The sequence below is a fragment of the Salvelinus alpinus genome, chromosome 5 (genome assembly GCF_045679555.1).
Source record: "Salvelinus alpinus chromosome 5, SLU_Salpinus.1, whole genome shotgun sequence".
In the NCBI taxonomy this organism is placed as follows: Eukaryota; Metazoa; Chordata; class Actinopteri; order Salmoniformes; family Salmonidae; genus Salvelinus; species Salvelinus alpinus.
Window position 1 is genome coordinate 80317403 of NC_092090.1, and position 23695 is coordinate 80341097.

At 45.3% G+C, this 23695-nt stretch overlaps 2 protein-coding genes across 4 annotated transcripts in view; one reads left to right on the forward strand and one right to left on the reverse strand.

Annotated features, from left to right (window-relative positions):
- The first annotated feature begins 1085 nt into the window (after positions 1–1085).
- On the forward strand, positions 1086–6511 carry LOC139576955 (anaphase-promoting complex subunit 7-like). Its single transcript, XM_071403593.1, has 11 exons — positions 1086–1326; positions 2370–2556; positions 2732–2851; positions 3005–3116; positions 3230–3383; positions 3514–3656; positions 3816–3933; positions 4613–4809; positions 4957–5181; positions 5322–5472; positions 5633–6511. The coding sequence occupies exons 1-11, from the start codon at positions 1226–1228 to the stop codon at positions 5820–5822; spliced, it is 1698 nt and encodes a 565-aa protein (XP_071259694.1). The 5' UTR covers positions 1086–1225; the 3' UTR covers positions 5823–6511.
- A 342-nt stretch (positions 6512–6853) lies between these two features.
- Positions 6854–23695, reverse strand: part of LOC139576954 (sarcoplasmic/endoplasmic reticulum calcium ATPase 2-like) — a 29864-nt gene continuing 13022 nt past the window's right edge. The window contains exons 6-21 of one of the 3 annotated variants that reach the window (XM_071403592.1): positions 21277–21357; positions 20464–20549; positions 19657–20121; positions 14565–14653; positions 14334–14436; positions 14105–14236; positions 13890–14009; positions 13550–13768; positions 11575–11910; positions 11241–11461; positions 10937–11139; positions 10658–10743; positions 10430–10563; positions 10173–10290; positions 9961–10081; positions 6854–7629 (exon numbers count right to left, since the gene is read on the reverse strand). In XM_071403592.1, coding sequence (XP_071259693.1) covers positions 7616–7629; positions 9961–10081; positions 10173–10290; positions 10430–10563; positions 10658–10743; positions 10937–11139; positions 11241–11461; positions 11575–11910; positions 13550–13768; positions 13890–14009; positions 14105–14236; positions 14334–14436; positions 14565–14653; positions 19657–20121; positions 20464–20549; positions 21277–21357 — 2528 coding nt within the window. In that variant the 3' untranslated portion in view covers positions 6854–7615. Of the gene's footprint in view, positions 7630–8693; positions 10082–10172; positions 10291–10429; positions 10564–10657; positions 10744–10936; positions 11140–11240; positions 11462–11574; positions 11911–13549; positions 13769–13889; positions 14010–14104; positions 14237–14333; positions 14437–14564; positions 14654–19656; positions 20122–20463; positions 20550–21276; positions 21358–23695 lie in introns of those variants that run through there. The other 2 variants (XM_071403590.1, XM_071403589.1) reach the window with 2 other exon arrangements.

Consider the following 23695-nt stretch of genomic DNA (forward strand, 5'->3'; position numbering starts at 1 on the left):
CCCCCATGTTGAGGCAGCGTGGCAGATGTGTTGTTACCTACCCTTACCGCCCGTCAGGAAGTCCAGGATCCAGTTGCAGAGGGAGGTGTTCAGTCCCAGGGTCCTTAGCTTAGTGATGAGCTTTGAGGACACTTTGGTGTTGAACGCTGAGCTGTAGTCAATGAATAGCATTCTCACGTAAGTGTTCCTTTTGTCCAGGTGGGAAAGGGCAGTGTGGAGTGCAATAGAGATTGCATCATCTGTGGATCTGTTTGGGCGGTATGCAAATTGGAGTGGGTCTAGGGTTTCTGGGATAATGGTGTTGATGTGAGCCATGACCAACCTTTCAAAGCACTTAATGGCTACAGACGTAAGTGCTATGGATCGGTAGTCATTTAGGCAGGTTACCTTGGTGTTCTTGGGCACAGGGACTATGGTGGTCTGCTTGAAACATGTTGGTATTACAGACCTGGCCAGGGACAGGTTGAAAATGTCAGTGAAGACACTTGCCAGTTGGTCACAGCCCTTAGCAGTGGTATATTAGCCATATATCACACCTCCTCGGGCCTTATTGCTTAATCATGGCAGTCAAAACAAGTTACATCGACATCCATTGATGGAAAATGATCTGGAGAGTTTAATAAGGGCGATTTATCTTTTCTCTTGCGACATTCTTAAACTCGCAAGATTTATTATTTTGATAGAAAACCGAATTTTGCTTATTAGCCTACGTCATAAAAAAATCCTTAATTCGCTCGATAACGTTATGGGGAAACAAACATGTATTAGATAAATGTGGCATACACCTCTCTTTCTGCGCCTCTCTTTCTGCGAAAAACTTTTTGAGGCAAGTTTTCACATCTGCGTAGGTTTTCTGATTTCATTGGGCTAGACATTTTAGTTGGACCTGACAACCCTGACAATTTCCCTGTTTGACCGCTAGGGTATTACGTCTCTGTGGTACTCTATTCGCCTGAACAGGACAACTTTGTGTCCGTTTAAGGTTTTAAAACGTATTACTTAGATTTTTGTCATTTATACCGAGGAGAAGAAAACTGTCATATTTATGACACGTAGCAATGATATGATGTTTTTATAAAAGCAAAACATAATTGATGGGTCCTTCAACTTGCGGCGCCATATTTAATACATTGCAGTTTATGATGATAGCTAGCAAGTAAGCTACCTGTCTGCAATCGTAAACTTTAGATTTTGATCTTAAAGCAAGCCATCAAAATACATCGAAATGAACGTCATAGATCATGTGAGGGATATGGCCGCCGCGGGACTTCACTCAAACGTTCGGATAATTAGTAGCTTACTGCTGACAATGAGCAATAACAATCAGTAAGTAACAGTATAGTATTAGCTAGCTGGCTAGCTACTGTACATCCCTCTGAGGTATGAGCTACCTAACTAGTTATTCACTCCGTTCGATCATCTTCAAAAGCATATAATTCTGTACAATTGATAACACATGTCCCAATCAATGCATGCTTATCGTCACGAGCCAAGCTGACAAGTACGGAGTTGGCAGTATTTATATCTAGCTAGCAAGCCAACTAGCTTAAGATGGGTGTAAATGTACACTGAACAAGAAGATAAACGCAAAGATTTTGCTGAGTTACAGTTCATATAAGAAAATCAGTAAATTGAAAAAAAATGCATTAGGCCATAATCTATGGATTTCACATGACTGGGCAGGGGCGCAGCCATGAGTGGGTGTGGGAGGGCATAGGCCCACCCACTTGGGAGCCAGGTTAACTCACTGAGGATCCTGGGCTGGTGTGGTTACACATGGTCTGTGGTTGTGAGGCCGGTTGGATATACTGCCAAATTTTCTATTACAACGTTGGAGGTTGCTTATGGTAGAGGAATTAACATTAAATTATCTGGAAACAGCTCTGGTGGACATTCCTGCAGTCAGCATGCCAATTCCATGCTCCCTCAACTTGAGACATCTGTGGCATTGTTGCGTGACAAAACAGCACAGGCCTTTTGTGCCCAGCACAAGGTGCACCTGTGTAATGATCATTCTGTTTTTCATTTTTTTTTTGATACGCCACACCTGTCAGGTGAATGGATTATCTTGACAAAGGGTAAAATGCTCACCAATTGGGATTTAAACAAATTTGTGCACAAAATTTGAGGGAAATAAGCTTTTTGTGCATATGGAACATTTCTGGGATCAGCTCATGAGACATAGGACCAGCACTTTAGATGTTGCGTTTTATATTTTTGTTCAGTGTAGTTGTATCTGGATTAATAATGTGACTATTTGTGAAAAGATTGTGTATGTTGATTGCTTATTTCCTTGACCACTTCATATAGTTATTGTCAGTCAAATACTGTGCCAGAGAGTGATGCAGGTACCACATCTGTTCTTTCAGAGAACTGTTCTCACCATCCCAGAAGTACCAGCTGCTGGTTTATCATGCAGATGCCATCTTCCATGACAAGGAGTACCGTAATGCTGCTTGCAAGTACAACATGGCACTGCAGCAGAAGAAAGTGCTCAGCAAAACTTCTAAAGTGCGGCCATCTACCGGGGGAACTGCATCCTCCTTGCAGTCACAGGTGTGGAAGGCTCCTAACTCTGTCAATTACAACATATCTTGCTGTAGCAACAGGCATCCATGCCATTCATTAAAAATAATGCGCATTTGACTGAGATGCTCTACATACTATATGTAATTGTGTACAATGTGCATTGCCTTCTGAATTGACCAAATGCCATTTTTCTTTATTTCAGAGTTTTCCCTCAGAGATTGAGGTCAAGTATAAGATTGCAGAGTGCTACACCATCCTGAAGCTGGATAAGGATGCAATTGCAGTGCTTGATGGGATTCCATCTAGACAGAGAACCCCAAAGGTAGGCTGCTGTTTTGAGGTCCCCTCCTTAAAGCCCCATCCTCTCAATGACACCCAAGCTTGCAGTGCCGTTTTATGACTATTTCAATAAAGTAAAGCAGCCCAGATTCTTGTGAGGAATTTCCGAATTGCATATTTGTTTATCCTTCCTAAGATCAACATGATGCTGGCTAATCTGTACAGGAAGGCTGGACACGAACGCTCTGCTGTCACAAGCTACAAAGAGGTCCTGAGACAGTGTCCCTTGGCACTGGATGCCATCATTGGTATGGACTAGTGACTGGGATGTTTCTGTAGTGTGTCACACAGACATGCCAAAATCCCATGTTGTTGTGCTCTCTACGTTTTGAAGGGTTCTTTTAACTCGTGTCTGTTGTAGGTCTCCTGTCTCTGTCAGTGAAGGGAGCTGAGGTGGCGTCCATGACTATGGATGTGATCCAGAGTCTTCCCAACCTGGAGTGGCTCTCTGTGTGGATCAAATCCTATGCCTTCATACATGCAGGGGACAACCACAGAGCAATCAACTCCATCCGGTGAGCAGACCAGTTCCTCATCCCACCATGGGAGTGTTATTAATTTCATGAATCATAATCTCCGGTGTTGTTAAACTATGGCTCTCATTCTGGGTGTTGTGTTTCTCTGTTTCCTGATTCTCCTTCTCAGCTCCCTGGAGAAGAAGTCTCTAATGCGTGACAATGTGGACCTGCTGTTGAGCCTGGCAGATGTGTACTTCAGGGCAGGCGACACAAAGAACTCCATTCTGAAGTTTGAGCAGGCCCAGATGCTGGATCCTTATCTGATCAAAGGTACTGGACAGCAGACATCAGAAAACCCATCACTGACTAAATAAATCAGTTTCCTAGGACTCACTAAGCCAGTCTAGCGATTCTTATCTAAGACATTAACTATTAGGTTTTTATGTGTAGTTGAACTAATTCAGTTATGTTGTCTTTACTTACTGTCAGGCATGGATGTATATGGCTACCTTATGGCACGTGAGGGGCACCTGGAGGATGTTGAGGTTCTGGGAGGAAGGCTGTTCAACATCTCAGACCAGCATGCAGAGCCCTGGGTCATATCTGGGTAATACGGCTGGGAATTGCCAAGATAATCACGATACTTAGGTGCTGATACGATATCTGTTGCGATTCTCATGATTGTATATGTATTGCAATTCGATGTTCCAAACATATTGCTCACTATACAGTGCATTCGGAAAGTATTCAGACCCCTTGACTTTTTCAAAATTTTGTTAGGTTACAGCCTTATTCTAAAATGGATTTACATTTTTTTTTTTTACCTCATCAATCTATTCACAATACCCCCATAATGACAAAGTGAAAACAGGTTTTTAGAAATTGTTGCAAATGTATTAAAAAAAACAAAAAACAGATACCTTATTTACATAAGGATTCAGACCCTTTGCTATGAGACTCAAAATTGAGCTCGGGTGCATCCTGTTTCCATCGATCATCCTTGAGATATTTCTACAACTTGATTGGAGTCAACCTGTGGTAAATTCAATTGATTGGACAAGATTTGGAAAGGCACACACCTGTCTATATAAGGTCCCATAGTAGACAGTGCATGTGAGAGCAAAAACCAAGCCATGAGGCCGAAGGAATTGTTTGTAGAGCTACGAGACAGGATTGTGCCGAGACATAGATCTGGGGAAGGGTACCAAAACATTTCTGCATTGAAGGTCCCCAAGAACACAGTGGCTAAATACATGTTCCTACCAATCTGGTTTTTGGTGGCTCAGATGTCACAGCTTCTACAGTAAGCGCTACTCCCGGGCCCTCTACCTGGGTGCCAAGGCCATCCAGCTGAACAGCAACAGTGTGCAAGCCCTCCTCCTGAAGGGGGCAGCACTGAGGAACATGGGCCGAGTGCAGGAGGCCATCATCCACTTCAGAGAGGCCATGCGCCTGGCGCCCTGCCGTCTGGACTGCTATGAAGGCAAGGGGACCTTCTTGTAATGATCGCATCATTGTAATGAACATCTGTTTTCATCTTGAACTGCCCCCACATAAAGCTGCAACATCAGATGTTGTTTTTTGTTTTGTTACTAGTATTGAGGTAGTCATGAGCCTTCTCTGTCCCCAGGTCTGATTGACTGTTACCTGGCATCCAATGGGATCCGAGAGGCAATGGGGATGGCCAATAACATCTATAAGACCCTGGGAGCGAATGCCCAGACTCTGACCATCCTGGCTACAGTCTGCCTGGAGGACCCTGTGACCCAGGAGAAGGCCAAAACCCTGCTGGACAAGGCGCTAGCCCAGAGGCCTGACTACACCAAGGCTGTGGTCAAGAAGGCAGAGCTGCTAAGTATGTGGCTTGGTAGCAAACCCTGAAGTTCTATTAGTTGTTTTGCTGTAGAGATTTAGAACCATTGTATCTTTGTCATTTTTGTTTTACCGAAGATGTTAGGGACAAGAGTTGATATTGTGTTTGTTTTCGCATTTAAGGTCGGGAACAGAAATACGAGGAAGGGATTGCTCTTCTCCGGAATGCCTTGGCCAATCAGAGTGACTGTGTGCTGCACAGGATGCTGGGGGATTTCTTGGTGGCGGTCAATGATTATCAAGAGGCTATGGACCAATACAGCATAGCACTTAGGTAATGTTACACCAAAGTCCAGGGTTTTACACAACTCATGAAATGTTAATGCAGTGTCGCTCTTAGGCCTACCTTTTCTCAAATATGTAAATGGTGCACTTCGATCTTGAAACTGCACATGTTTCTCTATCATCTGAATCTGACTCCATCTGTCTTTTAGCCTGGACCCGAATGACCAGAAGTCTCTGGAAGGAATGCAGAAGATGGAGAAGGAGGAGAGCCCTGCTGATGCCACTGTGGAGCTGGATGGAGATGACATGGAGGGCAGCGGGGAGGATGGAGAGCTGGAAGGCAGTGACAGTGAAGCAGCCCAGTGGGCAGACCAGGAGCAGTGGTTTGGCATGCAGTGACCCAGGCCCACTGCAGAGACGCCAGGGACACAGCGGGGGGCTGGGGGAACACGCCACACATAGGCATCATGGGTTCCTGATGTAATGCTCCGGTGGACTCTATATGGGTGTATACAAGATACGGGTGTATAAAGCCCCATCTCAGGGTTATAGAGGTCATCATAGCAGCCACTGAGGTTTGGGGAGGATGCATTTTACAACCCAGCACCCAAAAATGATAACTTGCCATTCCACGTCTCCTTCCCTTTGCGATCACTGATTAGTTGGTAGGTGAAAATGAACGTTACTAACCTATTTCATACCCATCAGGGGTCCAAGAGTAAAGGAGATGAGGTGAAGAGGCTATTTAGGATTGTTGGGCCATGGCCCAAGAGTTTCCTTGTTTGTTGGGTTAACACAAGATAATCTGAAGCCAGTAATCATTGAAATTATTCTATTTCTGCTGCTTTGTTTTTTCTGTTTAATATTTGCATGTATTAACACATATTGGTGTGAAGCTGGTGACATACATTCCCTTCTGAATAATCAGATAACTTAAGGCCTGTCTCTCAATGTTGTGTGTCAATCACGGGGTCATTTAATTTGACACATTCTTTGCAAAGTAATGTTAAAGTTTTCCAATGCAGATGTTTAACCATGTGGTGTGTGTATATGTTTTGAAGATATAAAATCATGACGTCTGGTCTCACGCCCTGACATATTATTGAAGTTTTTGGTAAATTAGTATTAGTGACTTTTTGAGTAACAGTTCTAAAACAGTGTTTGTCAACTCGTCCTCCAGTACCCCCAGACAAATGCATGTGATTCAACTAATTGAGGGCTTGATGATTAGTTGACAAGTTGAATCAGGTGTGCTTGTCTGGGGCTAAAACAAAAATGTGTGCCGTTGAGGGTACAAGGACTGGAGTTGGGAAACACTTCTCTAAAACATCCTTGTATTTAGGCTATAAGCAAGGTAGCTTCAAATGAATACACATCGTAGCTTCAAATGAATACACATCTCCAATCTGGCATATAGAAGATCGGCAACATAATGTAGAATTGCTTTATTTACCTGAAACCACAAGTCATGTGACAATACAATCGTCAGCTCTGAAATTAGTTTGGCACGCGTGTGTGCCATTGAAGGGACTGACTTTCTTTCAGGGTAATGGATCGCCACACCTCCGCCTTCCCAGATACCGCAAAATCTGCTTCAAACATGTTGCACATTACAGCGCAAAGAAAAGTCTATTTGGTTATTTTACACATCTCCCCCCCCAAAAAATAGTTCCTTAGGAAAAGATAACATTTGTACTATTGTCCATTTCATTTATCAATACATTAATTATTACACATCTGATAAAATGGCTGCTTCAGAGGACATGCATCATGGAATAGTGTACATTAATAGAAAACTATAATAGGTATATTAAGATAACATAGGAACTCTGTTGTATCTAGTTTGAAGGCTGCATTTACACAGGCAACCCAATTCTGATATTTTTCCACTACTTGGGCAAAAGACCAGAAATGGGCTGTCATGTGTAAACGCAGCCTATGGCTCTTCATTTAGTAAGGATGGAGGGACCTGGGATTGGTTCATTTGATTCCAAAAATATTTACACCCATTCAGTTAAAATATATATACCATTTGATTACTTTTTTTGTCATGTAAGTGCTTATGAAATGTATCAATCATGTCTTGATAGCTCTTCTTTATTGACATGCAGGTCTTGGAAGATGTGGTGCTGCTCAAAACACATGCACAACACTAAAGCAGTTCCTACAAGGGATTTATAGGAGGAGCGGGCTTACACGGCACTAGCTGCAGAGAGAGGAGAGAGAAAGACAGGGAGAAACCAAATCAATCATAGGACAGACAGAAACAAGGCATAGGTCAAAAAAGCAAAGACGCAAACAGACATGGCTCTCTCACTGGGAATTTAAAAAGGCACGGTGAACAGAAAGCCATTAGGTCATCTACTGCTTCATTTTCTACAGTCATGTCTAGGGCCATGCCACGTGCAAACAGAAAGATGGGAATAAATGCAGTAAGACATTCAGTGGTGCAAAATTACTTTAAAGTACTAAAGTCATTTTTGTGTGTGTGTGTGTGTGTGGGGGGGGGGTATCTGTACTTTACTATTTATATTTGACAACTTTTACTTCACTACATTCCTAAAGAAAATTATGTACTTTTTACCCCATACATTTTCCCCGACACCCCAAAATACTCATTAAAGTTTTGATAGCTTAGTAGGACAGAAAATGGTCCAATTGACACACCCTACTGCCTCTGATCTGGCAGACTCACTAAACACAAACGCTTCATTTGTAAATGATGTCTGAGTGTTGGAGTGTGACCCTGGCTATCTGTAAATAAAAATAATTGTGCCATCTGGTTTGCTTAATACGCCATTTTAAATGATTCATACTTTTGATATGTAAGTATATTTAAAATCAAATACTTTTACTCAAGTAGTATTTTACTGAGTGGCTCTCACTTTTCTATTAAGGAATCTTTACTTTTACTCAAGTATGACAATTTGGTACTTTTTCCACCACTGATTGGAAGAAATAGCAGTTAGGTTTAAGAACACTCAAGCGTTTACTGGCATGGTATTGGGGAAAGCATGCTTTCTAGGAATACCTATTACCTAGTGTTTCTAAAACACGCTCAAGTACAACTAGTGTAAAAGGTATGAAGCATCTTTAAAACTCTATACACATAGATACTATTTTGTGTTATATGTACAGACTCTTCTACAAGCCAGTCATTTTAGCGTTGGGCCTACATACTATGGCCAAAGCAGTCTCTGCTTGGTGATCCACCCCAATAGGGAGTGCTGACCACAACAGTCCCATCAAAGCATCTATCTTGTGCTCAACTGATAAGAAAATCCACCACTTGGTGTGTTTATACATATTCAAGTACAGTATATGCACAATACTTAATCTATATAATTATTGTAATAAAAGACACTACAGTGTCCATAAATGAAGACCAAACATTTAAAAAAGTTAACCTTAATGAAAAGACAGAATATGTTGTGTTCAAGTAAACGTGTTTAACGACAGGCTTGTCTATATTACAAAAAACTGCTTTGAATTGAACTAAGGTAACATATTATATATTTGTCCTAACCCTAACCTCCCTCAAGGAACATCAAAAGAACACAGATTAAACTTTTAAAAAAGCAACATAAAAGGCAAATGAGGGCTCTAGATTTCCTTATTCACAAGCGAAATGGCGCATACCTCAACACTCAATATGACAATGTTTATGAAAAGCTTACTGAGGAACACAGGTAGTAATCAATTGTGATATCAATAGCATTGAGGTAGCTGTGCTCTGACTAGAGCAGAAAATAAACACAAAAAAAGCAAATGGAGGAGCTCAAACAGGGGAACGAACAATCATTAATTTGGTGAAGAAATCCCCGTTAGTCATGCCTGGGCAGAATACATGCAGTTTTGGTACAGACTTCTGATTCAGTGCAAATGATGGTCCTTACAGTTATGGCACAGCATACTTATCTACAAGTTCTTTAGAGGTCAAAGTTCACACTGAAAACAAGAGAAACGTTTGAGTTCTGTGCACTCCCCTTACACCACCTGGCTGCCCCCCACGCCTTCCCAAAGCTACAAAAATCTTAATTTTGATAAAATAGTGTTAATTCTCTGTACACAGACAGCTCCCAATTAGCATATTTTTTTTATGCCTGTTCAAAAAAATGGGGAGCAAAAAAATTACCAAAAGCTTGATATTAAATTAAAGACATGGACAAATGACAAACCAAAAGCGGAATGGTGAAAATGTCCTGGAGACGAACCAGCAGAGGGCTCACAGATTACATCTGTCATCAACACAGGTACAAATGTTGACTTGAGCTTTCACTGCAGTTGATGTGGTTGTTGTAGTTGATCCTGGTTAATGGGGGATTTTGTTAGACGTGTGTTAATCTCCACTCACACTGGTGCACTGGGAGGGTTGTGTGGTGTAGTCAGGACCAGAACAGGGCAGACACGTTAGTGTCGATGCTGTAGAGCCACAGCACCAGGGGGAGGGTGATGCCCACAAAGGGCCAGGAGATGCCCTCTGTGCATGCAGAGAGGGACCAGCCTTTGCTGGCTGACTTAGACTCTGGCTGGTTACCGGGTTCCAGGTAGTTCCTGGCCACGAACTTTAGGAGCTCATCCAGCAGGATGACGGGCAGGGAGATCTTCAGCACCACCAGCCACTGGGTCAGGTCCAGAGGGGTGATCTGGAAGATGACCTGGAGAGATAGAGGAGAATGAGGGATGGAGAGAGAGTGAACATGGGGATCCTATAGATTGACCTGGTTGATATAAGTAAAGCTGACTTACGGGCAGTGGCTCCACATAGAGGATGAGGAAGTGGAGGGACATGGAGAGGCAGATGGCCCCAAGCAGCCAGATGTTCTCCCAGGGAGGCATACGCAGCAGGGACTGGTTCTCTGATAGGCTGGGAGAAGGTCACATGGTGGATCAGATTAGTCAAAACTCTATATTCTATTGTACTTACAAAAGTTGGAGCTGTCCTCCACTGAATGCAAATGATTTTTGAGGACGAAAGAAAGCTCATGTCACTGCAGGAGACTCACCTGTTAAGGGCATTGCACATCTCAATGGTGACAAGCACAGACAGTGCCATGGTCATGGGGTAGGGGGACTCAAACACATGACACTCCAGGTCTGAGAAGTCAGGGTTGTCAGGGGAACACTGCAGGAAGTGGCTCTGTGGGGGGAGGAGTCAGACACGAGACATAAGAAAGGCTGAGAGGTAAAACACAATTTGGACAGTAAAGCTGACATCTAGGCGTTAGTCTCACCAGCTGGTACAGAGAGATCATAGGGCCATCCTCAGCAGCCACGAACCACCAGGTAGCGGCTCCCACTGTGGCAGCTCCCACATAGCCTGAGGACAGAGACACAGCTGACTGACTATGGGACAGACTAGTTCTATAACTAGGAAGACAATGGATAGGCAGAGAGGTGCACAATAACAGTATGTGGCAGGGTATGCCAGTAGCAGTGAGCTTGAGAAAATGTTAAGATTGAGATATCTGATATAGAATTGGAAACAAAGCACAACAGTCCCATTAACTCACATCCAATGGCCAGGTATCTGAAGAAGAGCCATCCAGAGATGAGGGGCTCCTTAGCACTGCGGGGGGGCTTGTTCATGATGTCCAGGTCGGGGGGGTTGAAGCCCAGTGCGGTGGCAGGGAGACCATCTGTCACCAGGTTGACCCACAGCAGCTGAACGGGGATCAGAGCCTCAGGGAAGCCCAGAGCAGCCGTCAGGAAGATACTGCCCCCATAGAGAAACATCATTAACCTCCACAGGAGCACCATAAAACCACTACAGAGACATCACTTTGGCAGGAGGAGGTACGTAAATGACAGACTCACCAGACGACCTCTCCCACGTTGGAGGAGATGAGGTAGCGGATGAACTGTTTCATGTTGTTGTAGATGGCCCTGCCCTCCTCCACAGCCGCCACGATGGAAGAAAAGTTGTCATCGGCCAGGACCATCTCAGAGGCTGACTTGGCCACGGCAGTGCCAGAGCCCATGGCGATGCCAATCTCTGCCTTCTTCAAGGCAGGAGCATCGTTCACTCCATCACCAGTCTGTGGGAGACAAAACAGATACTTAAGTGTGGATAGGAGGCTACGAGACAACAGTAATAGATATAACAACTATGCATGTACAGTAAGGATGTGAGTGGGTGGGTTCAGCGTACCATGGCTGTGATCTCGTCCATGGCCTGCAGGAACTCAACGATCTTGGACTTGTGGGAGGGCTCGACACGGGCGAAGCAGCGGGCGTTGATAACAGCATCGCGTTGGGCCTGAAGGGACAGGTCGTCAAACTCGCGGCCAGTGAACGCCATTTTGTCCACGTCGTCTTCCTCACCCAGGATGCCGATACGGCGGCAGATGGCCACAGCAGTGCCCTTGTTGTCGCCGGTGATCATGATGACGCGGATGCCGGCTAGGCGGCACAGCTTGATGGAGGCAGCCACCTCGGTCCTGGGAGGGTCCAGCATGCCAACGCAGCCCACAAAGGTCAGGTCAGACTGGGCAGAGAAACACAAAAACAGAGTCACCATCAGGGTTCCTACTAGAATTGCACAATACATCCAAAAGTTATGCTACACTGAACAAAAATATAAAAACGGAAACATGCCACAAGATTTATTGAGTTACAGTTAATTTAAGGAAATCAGTCAATTGAAATAAATTCATTAGGCCCTAATCTATGGATTTTACATGACTGGGAAGACCGATATGCATCTGTTGGTCACAGATCCATTTAAAAAAAAAGTAAGGGCCCAGATCAGAAAACTAGTCAGTATCTGGTGTGACCACCATTTGCCTCATGCAGCACAACACATCTCCTTTGAATACAGTTGATCAGGCTGTTGATTGTGGCCTATGAAATGGCTGTGCGAAGTTGCTGGATATTGGCGAGAACTGGAATACGCTGTCGAACATGTCGAACCAGAGCATTCCAAACATGCTCAATGGTGAGTATGCAGGCCATGGAAGAACTGGGACATTTTCAGCTTCGAGGAATTGTGTACAGAACCTTGCGGCATTGAACTGTGCGTTATCATGCTGAAATGGCGGCGGATGAATGGCACGACAATGGGCCTTCATCTCTGTGCATTCAAATTACCATCGATAAAATGCAATTGTGTTCGTTGTCCGTAGCTTATGCCTGCCCATACCATAACCCCACCGCCACTACGGGGCACTCTGTTCACAACATTGACATCAGAAAACGGCTTGCCCACACGACGCCATACATGCTGTCTGCTATCTGCCTGGAACAGTTGAAACCGGGATTAATACTTGAAGAGCACACTTCTCCAGTGTGCCAGTGGCCATCTAAGGTGAGCATTTGGCCACTGAGGTCGGTTGTGACGCCGAACTGCAGTCGGGTTAAGAACCTGGTGAAGACGACGAGCATGCAGATGAGCTTCCCTGAGACGGTTTCTGACAGAAATACTTTGGTTGTGCAAACCCACAGTTTCATCAGCTGTCCAGGTGGCTGGTCTCAGACGACACCGCTGGTGACGAAGCCGGATGTGGAGGTCCTAGGCTGGCGAGGTCCTGGGCTGGCGTGGTTACATATGGCCTGCGGTTGTGAGGCCGGTTGGACGTACTGCCAAATTCTCTAAAATGACGTTGGAGGCAGCTTATGGTAGTGAAATGAACATAAAATTCTCTGGCAACAGCTCTGGTGGACATTCCTGCAGTCAGCATGCCAATTACACACTCCCTCAAAACTTGAGATTTCTTTGGCATTGTGTTGTGTCAAAACTGCACATTTTAAAGTGGCCTTTTATTATCCCCAGCACAAGGTGCACCTGTGTAACGATCATGCTGTTTAATCAGCTTCTTGATATGCCACACCTGTCAGGTGGATGGATTATCTTGGCAAAGGTGAAATGATCACCAACAGGGAGGTAAACAAGTTTGTGCACAAAATCTGAAAGAAATAAGCTTTTTATGCGTATGGGAAACTTCTGGCCTCTTATTTCTGCTCAAGAAACATTGGACCACTTTACATGTTGTGTTTATATTTGTCTTCATATGATATTAATAGGATCCAGCAGTATAAGTTAGATATGGTATCTACACATAACAAATGCCTTTTAGCAAAATGCCTGTCAACTCCTACTCTATGCAGTGGTGATGAGTAGTGCTCACCTCATAATCAACGAAGCGGGCACAATCGACCAGCACCATGTCCTCCTTCCTGGGTGGGGTGTCCCGGGTGGCCAGAGCCAGGCAGCGCAGGGTGTCACGCCCCGTCCCGTACCCACGGATCGTAGACATGACCTTCTCTTTGATGCCCGGGGTCATGGCAACCTTGCAGGTGCCCACTCTGACATGAGTACATCTGTCAATAACTCCCTCGGGGGCACCCTGTGGGGATTAAAGTGTTTTAAAGGTTGACACACAGATTCAAACATGGGTGACTTAAAAACACTAACACTTGGTTCAATGTGAGTCAAACATAGCAGAGTTTCTAAAAATGTGGTGATACCTTGACAAACATCTTTCCAAGCGAGGAGCGGGCCTTGTTGGGGGTGCAGTACACAGACATCGACTTCCTGTCTCTGGAGAACTCCAGGGTGAATTCCTTCTTCATCAGTTGCATGATCACCTGACAGACAACACACCAGTCAGAAAACCTGCTAACAACCAGCTGTGGAGTACCACACCATTTAATTGTTCAATGGTTGAAGTTCGTGTACATACAGAGTTGCAGGCGTTGGCCCTGTCGATCTTGGTCAGGCCTTTGACATCGGTGTCAAACGCATTCATCTTCTCCACTAGGCAGGTGAGAGCCGTCTCTGTAGCCTCGCCAACCTTCTCATACACACCTTTGGCCTGACAACACAAACATTAGCCAATCAGTCAACGCTACTCAACATCCCTTAATGATCCATATGAAGGAGGAGATAGGCAGTCAGGTAGACACACAGACCTCATTGAAGTCCAGAGAGGAGTCATTGCACAGGGCACAGATGGTGGCAATCTCCACTAGACCATCATACGCAGAGGACTTCACTAGTCTGCCATCCTGGTACCTGGAGGGAGACACACAGGCCAGGAGACAAGATGAATAATTAACTCCCTCCAACGTTTCATGTAATTGGAAGTAAATAAATAATTGTATTTTAAACAGACTGGCGTTAAGAGAGTATTTGGTACTTACACTTCTCCTTCAGGGGCGTAAGTAGAGCCAGTGATGGTGAACTCATTCAGAGAGCAGCTGTTCCCTTCGGCCTGGTCAATGATGAACATCTGGAGACCACAACACAGACAAGGAAAGTTAGGGCTGACTCACACACGCACTAATCATCTCACACCAAATTGTATTAGTCACATGCGCCGAATACAACAGGTGTAAGCCTTACAGCGAAATGCTTACTTACGAGCCCCTAACCAACAATCCAGTTTAAAAAAATACAGATAAGAATAAAAGATAAAAGTAACAAGTAATTAAAGAGCAGCAGTGAAATAATAATAGCGAGACTATATACAGGGGGGTACTGATACAGAGTCAATGTGCGGGGGCACCGGTTACTTGAGGTAGTATGTACATGTAAGTAGAGTTATTAAAGTGACTGTGCATAGATGACAACAGATGGGGTGGGGGGCACTGCAAATAGTCTGGGTAGCCATTTGACTAGATGTTCAGGAGTCTTATGGCTTGGGGGTAGAAGCTGTTTAGAAGCCTCTTGGACCTAGACTTGGCGCTCCGGTACCTCTTGCCATGCGGTAGCAGAGAGAACAGTCTATGACTAGGGTGGAGTCTGACAATTTTTAGGGCCTTCCTCTGACACCGCCTGGTATAGAGGTCCTGGATGGCAGGAAGCTTGGCCCCAGTGATGTACTGGGCCGTTCGCACTACGTTCCGTAGTGCCTCGCAGTCGGAGGCCGAGCAGTTGCCATACCAGGCAGTGATGCAACCTGTCAGGATGCTCTCGATGGTGCAGCTGTAGAACCTTCTGATTGGGAATAGGTTTTGTCGTCCCCTCTTCACGACTGTCTTGGTGTGCTTGGACCATGTTAGTTTGTTGGTGGTATGGACACCAAGGAACTTGAAGCTCTCAACCTGCTCCACTACAGCCCCGTCGATGAAAATGGGGGCGTGCTCGGTCCTCGTTTTCCTGTAGTCCACATTCATCTCCTTTGTCTTGATCACGTTGAGGGAGAGGTTGTTATCCTGGCACCACACGGCCAGGTCTCTGATCTCCTCCCTATAGGCTGTCTCGTCGTTGATCAGGCCTACCACTGCTGTGTCATCGGCAAATGTAATGATGGTGTTGGAGTCGTGCCTGGCCGTGCAGTCATGAGTGAACATGGAGTACAGGAGGGTACTGAGCACGCTCTCTGAGGGGCCCCCATGTTGAGGATCACCGTGGCAGATGTGTTGTTACCTACCCTTACCACCTGGGGGCGGCCCATCAAGAAGTCCAGGATCCAATTGCAGAGGGAGTTATTTAGTCCCAGGGTCCTTAGCTTAGTGATGAGCTTTGAGGGCACTATGGTGTTGAACACTGAGCTGTAGTCAATGAATAGCATTCTCACATAGGTGTTCCTTTTGTCGAGGTGGGAAAGGGCAGTGTGGAGTGCAATGGAGATTGCATCATCTGTGGATCTGTTGGGGCTATATGCAAATTGGAGTGGGTCTAAGGTTTCTGGGATGATGGTGTTGATGTGAACCATGACCAGCCTTTCAAAGCACTTCATGGCTACAGACGTGAGCACTACGGGTAGGTAGTCATTTAGGCAGATTACCTTAGTGTTCATGGGCACAGGGACTATGGTGGTCTGCTTAAAACATGTTGGTATTACAGACTCGGACAGGGAGAGGTTGAAAATGTCAGTGAAGAGACTTGCCAGTTGGTCAGCGCATGCTCGCAGTACATAATCTGTCTGGCCCTGCGGCCTTGTGAATGTTGACCTGTTGAAAGGTCTTTCTCACAGATTTGCCAAATGGAGGGCGAGGGAGAGCTTTGTATGCGTCTCTGTGTGTGGAATATAGGTGGTCCAGAGTTCTTTTTCGTCTGGTTGCACATTTAACAGGCTGATAGAAATTTGGTAAAACGGATTTAAGTTTCCCTGCATTAAAGTCCCCGGCTACTAGGAGCGCCGCCTCTGGGTGAGCATTTTCTTGTTTGCTTATGGCGGAATACAGCTCACTCAATGCCGTCTTAGTGCCAGCCTCTGACTGTGGTGGTATGTAAACAGCTACAAAGAATATAGATGAGAATTGTCTCGGTAGGTAGTGTGGTCTACAGCTCATCATGAGATACTCTACCTCAGGCGAGCATTAGCTCGAGACTTCCTTAGATATCGTGCACCAGCTGTTGTTTACAGAAATACATAGACCACCACCCCTTGTCTTACCAGACGCCGCTGTTGTATCCTGCTGGTACATCATATAACCAGCCAGCTGTATGTTGATGTTGTCGTTGTCATTCAGCCACGACTCCGTGAAGCATAAGATGTTCATTTTTAATGTCCCGTTGGTAGTTCAAACTTCTGTGTAACTCGTCGATTTTATTGTCCAAAGATTGCACGTTTGCTAGCAGAATGGAGGGAAGTGGGGGTTTATTTGATCGCCTGCGAATTCTCAGAAGGCAGGCGGACCTTCGACCCCTCTTTCTCAGCCTCCTCTTCATGCAGATCCCGTGGATCTGGGCTTGTTCCCGAGGAAGCAGCGTATCCTTCCTGTCGGGCTTGTCAGAGTCGTGAAAGGAAAATGAGGATTCTGCTAGTCCGTGGTGAGTAATCATAGTCCTGTAGTCTAGAAGTTATTTTCAGTCATAAGAGATGTATGGTTACAACATTACATTAGAGGCCGTTTATTAACTTACACTGTAGATGGCAACAAACACCACATAATAGCACAGTGGACTACAGCAAGTCAGCACCACAGAGCCTGTGAGAGCTGTAGATCAGCTCTCACAACTGTACTCCAGACCCCCAACAGCACACATTTTTGTTGTAGCCCCAGACAAACTTGTCAACTAATCAAGCCCTGGATGAGTTGAATCAGGCGAGTTTGTCCTGTGCTACAACAACGTGTGCTGTTGGGGGTACTGGAGGACTGAAGTTAGGAAACACTGCTGTAGACCACCTTATACTGTGTGTGTGTGTGTGTGTGTGTGTGTGTGTGTGTGTGTGTGTGTGTGTGTGTGTGTGTGTGTGTGTGTGTGTGTGTGTGTGTGTGTGTGTGTGTGTGTGTGTGTGTGTGTGTGTGTGTGTGTGTGAGAGAGATACTCTCTGGGCTGGAGGGATTTGGATGCCCTATGGCTGTGTGGGAGCTAAGGCAGGAGGCAGGAGTCTAGCAGTGAGCAGTGCTTGTTTGGTTTAGTCCATAAGTAAATAGTGGAGGCCATCTGTCAGGGAGCCAGCATAAAGAGAAGAGTGCGCTGAAGCCTGGAGGGCTGGGCCTTTTCCCACAGGAAGAACTGGATTGGTCCAAGCCTAGCAGTAGGTATGTGCAAACTAACACCACGTCACAACAGCCAGTCAGCTGGGACACGCCAGCAGTCTCAGTCAGAGAGATAGGATGAAGGAAGAGTGATGGTAATCATTCATGTCCTTTTCCAGCTGGAGGCCACACTTCAGAGAGCCCTGCTGACGTCAGATGATTAGAAGAAAATAGCATTACATCCTCTCGCTGAATACATTAGGCTTAAGTCGTGAATTCTATACAAACTATTTTGTGGAAGATTTTCCAAGCATCACTGACAGATGAAATGGGAGATGGGGGTTGCTTGGTGGTCACTGAGTAGTAACCTGAAAAAGACATGGTTCTCTTTCAGCTCCTAGCTTCTACAACAGAGATCCCATTCTCAAACTACTGGGATAGGTGAAAGCAATGTGGAGAACTCGTCACAGCCTAAAACATGTGTTACTTAAACAAATGTCATCATCACTTCATGGAACAATGAGATAGGTACAGTAGGATATGATGACAAGTAGTTACTAATTTACTAGTGTATTATGGAAAAATTTCATCATGCATCCTAACAACAACTGCTCCCTGGGCGCCGATGACATGGACGTCGATTAAAGGGATATTTCGGGATTTTGGTAATGAGGCCGTTTATTTTCTTCCCCAGAGTCAGATGAACTCATGATACAATTTTTATGTTATGTATCCAGTATGAAGGAAGTTGGAGGTAGTTTCGTGATCCAATGCTAACGTACGTTAGCGCAATGGCTGGACGTCTATGGGTATCCGCTAGCACAGGGCTCTCCAACCCTGCTCCTGGAGCGCTACCATCCTGTAGGTCCAACCCCAGTTGTAACTAACCCGATTCAGTTTATCAACCAGCTAATTATTAGAGTCAGGTGTGATAGATTAGGGTTGGAGTGAAAACCTACAGGATGGAAGCTCTCTAGGACCAGGGTTGGAGAGCCCTGTGCTAGCAGATACCCATAAACTTCCAGCCATTGCGCTAACTCTAACTTCATACTGGACACGGAGACGTAAAAATGGTATCTACGAGTTCAGACTCTAGGGAAGTAGATAAAAAAAGCCTCATTGTCAAAATCCTGAAGTTTCTCTTCAAGGCAGCCCCCCACACCTCTCTGATTCAGAATGGTTGGGTTAAAAATCAGAAGACAAATTTCAGTTGAATGCATTTAGTTGTGCAACTAACTTGACATCCCCTTTCCCCTAATAATTTCAGTCTGCACCAGAGGTGAAAGGAAGTGACTACAGAGGGACATACATTAAAACAGACCAGAGACCCATGGAATGCTAGCTCAAACGAAATGTATTCTGGGAAATAAATGGCCGCTACCAAATAAAGAACCTATCATCCAGAAACATTTGATAGACATAGGCCTACTAAATAATGCAACAGGTCAAAGTTTAAAGGAGTGGAGTCAGCAGTTCCAAAGATCTGTGCATATTCACCAAAAAGAGAATAAACATGCTCATGAATAATGAAATGTCTCTCTGCTCTGGGAAAGAGCTGTAGGTGTGTTAGGGTGCCACTCAGAAAGTGGGAGGGACTGGATGCTCCGCAGAGCGGTGACGCAAGGTGAGTTATGCAAGAGCACCGCGGATGAACACCTAATGGCTGACTGTCTATCAAAGCCGCAGCGCGTCGCTGCCTCACCACCTCTTTGTAACACATCTCACTCTTGATTCTCCACTACAAAAGAGCCTTCTGCACACATACACATACTCTGAAACAGTATCACAGCAAGGTAACAGAGCCAATTCAGAGGCAGACTTCACTGTCCAGTCAGCGTGTAAAACAACCAACCAGACTCACCCTGCAGACAGACATCTGGTTGGTGGTGAGGGTGCCGGTCTTGTCGGAGCAGATGACAGAGGTGCAGCCCAGGGTCTCCACAGAGGGCAGGCTGCGGACGATGGCGTTCTTCTTGGCCATGCGGCGGGTGCCCAGGGCCAGGCAGGTGGTGATGACAGCAGGCAGACCTTCGGGGATGGCGGCCACGGCCAGGGCCACGGCGATCTTGAAGTAGTAGACGGCGCCGCGGATCCAGGAGCCTCCGTGGACGGGGTCGTTGAAGTGGCCGATGTTAATCATCCACACAGCGATGCAGATCAGGGAGATGACCTTGGACAGCTGCTCCCCGAACTCATCCAGCTTCTGCTGCAGGGGGGTCTTCTCCTGCTCAGTGGCTGCCATCTCATCACGGATCTTACCAATCTCAGTGTTCACGCCCGTGGCCACCACCACACCAATAGCCTTGCCAGACGAGATGTTGGTGCCCTGAAAACACACAGGTGGAACGTTATTTGCCACACAATCACACAAGCTTGAGGAGAGCAGACTAGATAGAATATTTAACTATATTTACAAACCAAAATAAAATAGCAGGGTCTGTATTTTTAAGTACATTTTTGATATTGAGTGATGCTGGCATAATTTGTTAATGACGTTTAGGAAAGTTAAGGGATACCTGCATCAAGCATGTTCTTCAACTCCATTGAGCTTGACTGTAAACAAGTAACTGAAGGAGAATCTCAACTACGAGCTGATGGTGGAGAGTTCAATCATCACACAGCCGCTACAAGGAGCAGTAAGGAGTGAAGAGAGAAGAGTGTTGCTTACGGAGAAGAGCATGTTCTTCTTGTCCTGGTTGACAGCTCGAGGGTCAGGCACTGGGTCCGTGTGCTTGATGACAGAGACCGACTCGCCTGGAATCACAGCAGAGAGCAGCGTAGGTCACGTATCACACAGATATCCCTTTGGCTGTGTCTAAAGCCTCAGGGAAAAACTGTATCAACTTCAAATCATAGACTCCCACTCCACAATCAATGTGTAACATTCATGGCTCTTGGTGCGCATGGTGCAGGGCAAAGCCTCTTATCATAATGTGGATCAAGTGGAAACCCTGGCTCTCGACTCAGAGGAGGTGAACTCAATTAAACGGTGTCATGATATTAAATTATTAATAATAAGTCTTATTTTGATAAGCTTAAGTAAAACAAACTTTTGTTGTGAGGTGGGGCTGAGCAGTTGGGTTTGAACTGACTCCTACATTCCTTGCGTATTACAATATTACCAGTCTATGGAGGTGATTTGTTAGGGACATGACTCTCCAATAAAATAAGTTTGGAATAACTTGGTTCTGGAGGAGGAATAAACAGTTCAAGTTTGCCTATGTGGAATGAAGGCAAATAAACCTGTGGCAGACGACAATTAAAAGTGAGTCATACAGTACGCTTGCAGGCTCTGAGGAGCTCATACTATCAGTAAAGACAGCTGTATAACACCTGAAATTAGCATACAATGTCATTACACAGGAAGAGAGAGTTTTGTTATGCTTTTGGAGTAAGACAGGTTGTCTATTTTTACTAGAGATGTAGAGTAGCCTAAGTTTGTTCCATAAAGAACAGTGCAGCAAACAGCCATGTGTCTTACCGGTCAGGATGGACTGGTCTACTCTCAGTGTTGTAGATTTGATGGACGTAAGACGGATGTCTGCAGGAACCTTGTCTCCAACTAGCGAGAGGGAAACCAGACAAAGACAGAATTAGAGGTACACAGATTGAAAAAACATCATAGACGGACAATGATGCATTGCACATTTTGCAAGCAGGGAAAACTAGACAGATAATTCACGTGACCTCCATAACTTCTGTCCATTACGTCAAGTCATTGTAGCAGCATACAACAGATACTATACAGTTACAGGTCTCAAGACAAGGAAACTGGTTGTGGATGTGCAAAGTCATATTCAAGTCTAAGCCAATACTAAAAGCAGAACATTATAAAAAATACCCATCCTGCAGAGTGCTTAGACTTTTGGACCTTGAAGACTACCCAGCCGTTCTCTGAAATATAGAAGTAATTTATTCAGCATCAGTGTTAACTGACAGACTATAGCTAATTTCAGGGTTGGTTGCTGTGCCACACAGAGGCAGAGTACTGGGCTTCTGCTGTAGCGGAGAGAGGAGATCCAGAGCAGCATGAGGAAACGGAGGACCGGTGAGCCATAAAAAGGCCCGTCCCAAAGGAGACAGACAATTTGGGCCACATCTGAATTGTGGCGACCTGATTCTGCAACCTATTAGTACATAAACGCTGCAGGGCACAGTTCTACAGAAAAACATATATATTGGCTCTCACAGACCTGGAGACTTAACATGGTATTAAAATGTCTTCAATGTCCTTCAATCATGCAAACATGACCTTTCTTTTCAAGACACACAGTGAGTCCTGGAATAATATGCCCAATCTGGGTAATTGAGGGAGACTGGTGGAAGCCAGGGGAGAGAAACATGTTCATGAATGTCAGGATTCCTTTTTCAGGACTGAACAGACAGTAAACTAATCCGATCCCCCCCTGTGCCCTTGAGAGGAGAGGAAAATAGCATGGGATGAACAATACGCACAGCCAAAAATGGGAAAACTATTTAAATATGTTCCCCCAATGAGCTGTCCAAACGATCTGGCCTTAATGGCCATGTATTGTTCTAATCTCACCTGGCACAGCCAGAAGAGGACTGGCCACCCATCAGAGCCTGGTTCCTCTCTAGGTTCCTGCCTTTCTAGGGAGTTTTTCCAAGCCACTGTGCTTCTGCACTACTTGCTTCTTGGGGTTTTAGGCTGGGTATCTGTATAAGCACTTTGTGACAACTGCTGATGTAAAAAGGGCTTCATAAAATATATTTGATTGATTGGTTTAAATGCCAGCTGTTTTCCTGTCCTCCCCACTGCACAGGAAGAGGCGGAGGAGATAACACCAGCTGCTGTCACTCAGACATGGAGCCCCGCTTTCCAAAGCTCATTGACGCAACAGGAGTGGCGCTTAGCACACAGTACACTCTTTAACTTCAAACTCCTTGTTTTTAAACCTTCAAATTAACAAGCGGGTGTCCCTAAGCTGTCACATATTAAAGCTAGACACATAAGCCTCAACACCAACAAGGCCTTGGCTCAGAGAGAGCGAAAGAGAGAGATGCGAGCAGTTGGGTGTGTGTGTCAGGCCGTATTAATGCTGACACTGGTGCCAGGAGTTCTGGACCATCAGTGGACATGGCCCAACCATGAGAGAGAGAGACAGACAGACCGCTTTTCTCAGAAATAATTGTGTAGAGCTCAATGGCATCTTTCAACTGTCTAAATGTGGAACAATGCGTTTCACTTCTGAAAAGGTCAGGAGACCTAACTCACAATGGATTGGCCTTGGATGGGCTGCAACATCAAATTATCATCAGGCTCACTTTGAAAGCTATTCAGACAAAGGCAAACAGTTACAGAATATTATCTACAGGCCAAAGAAAGATACCACATTTGGGAGGAGTTTCAAAATACAATCTGACGCCAAGCTGAACTGAAAGAAAACATGACCACAGTCAAACGTTTCCCCCCATAACGGCCACATCCTTAGGGTTGTGCAACACTTCCTGTGCCAAGACACATTAAATGTTTTAAGAAACGCTGGTGACTACAGGGCGTAAAGCCAATTACAATAACACTTGATGTCCTTATGGGGGAACACAACACATACGATTGTCCTGGTGCAGTTGGCCTGGCCTGCAGGCCTGCTCTGGATGAAGTGTGTGTGAATATATCCTCTATCCCTTTAAGTCAACATCCTACTTGGTACCAGGCCAAAAGTCTCCTCAAACATGAACACCTTTTCACCCCAAGGCTTGCCAACAAGTGATTCTCCACACCTAGGAGATTGAGACAGGCCGCGTAGCAACAAGAGGCACAGACACAAGAGTCCGTGAACCAGTGCCAGACATGACTTCCAGGGGTGCCCTTCTTTACAACTGTGGAGTAGGTCCAAGCAAGGCTGCCACACCAGGAAGACAGAAAAACTGCTTTTGCT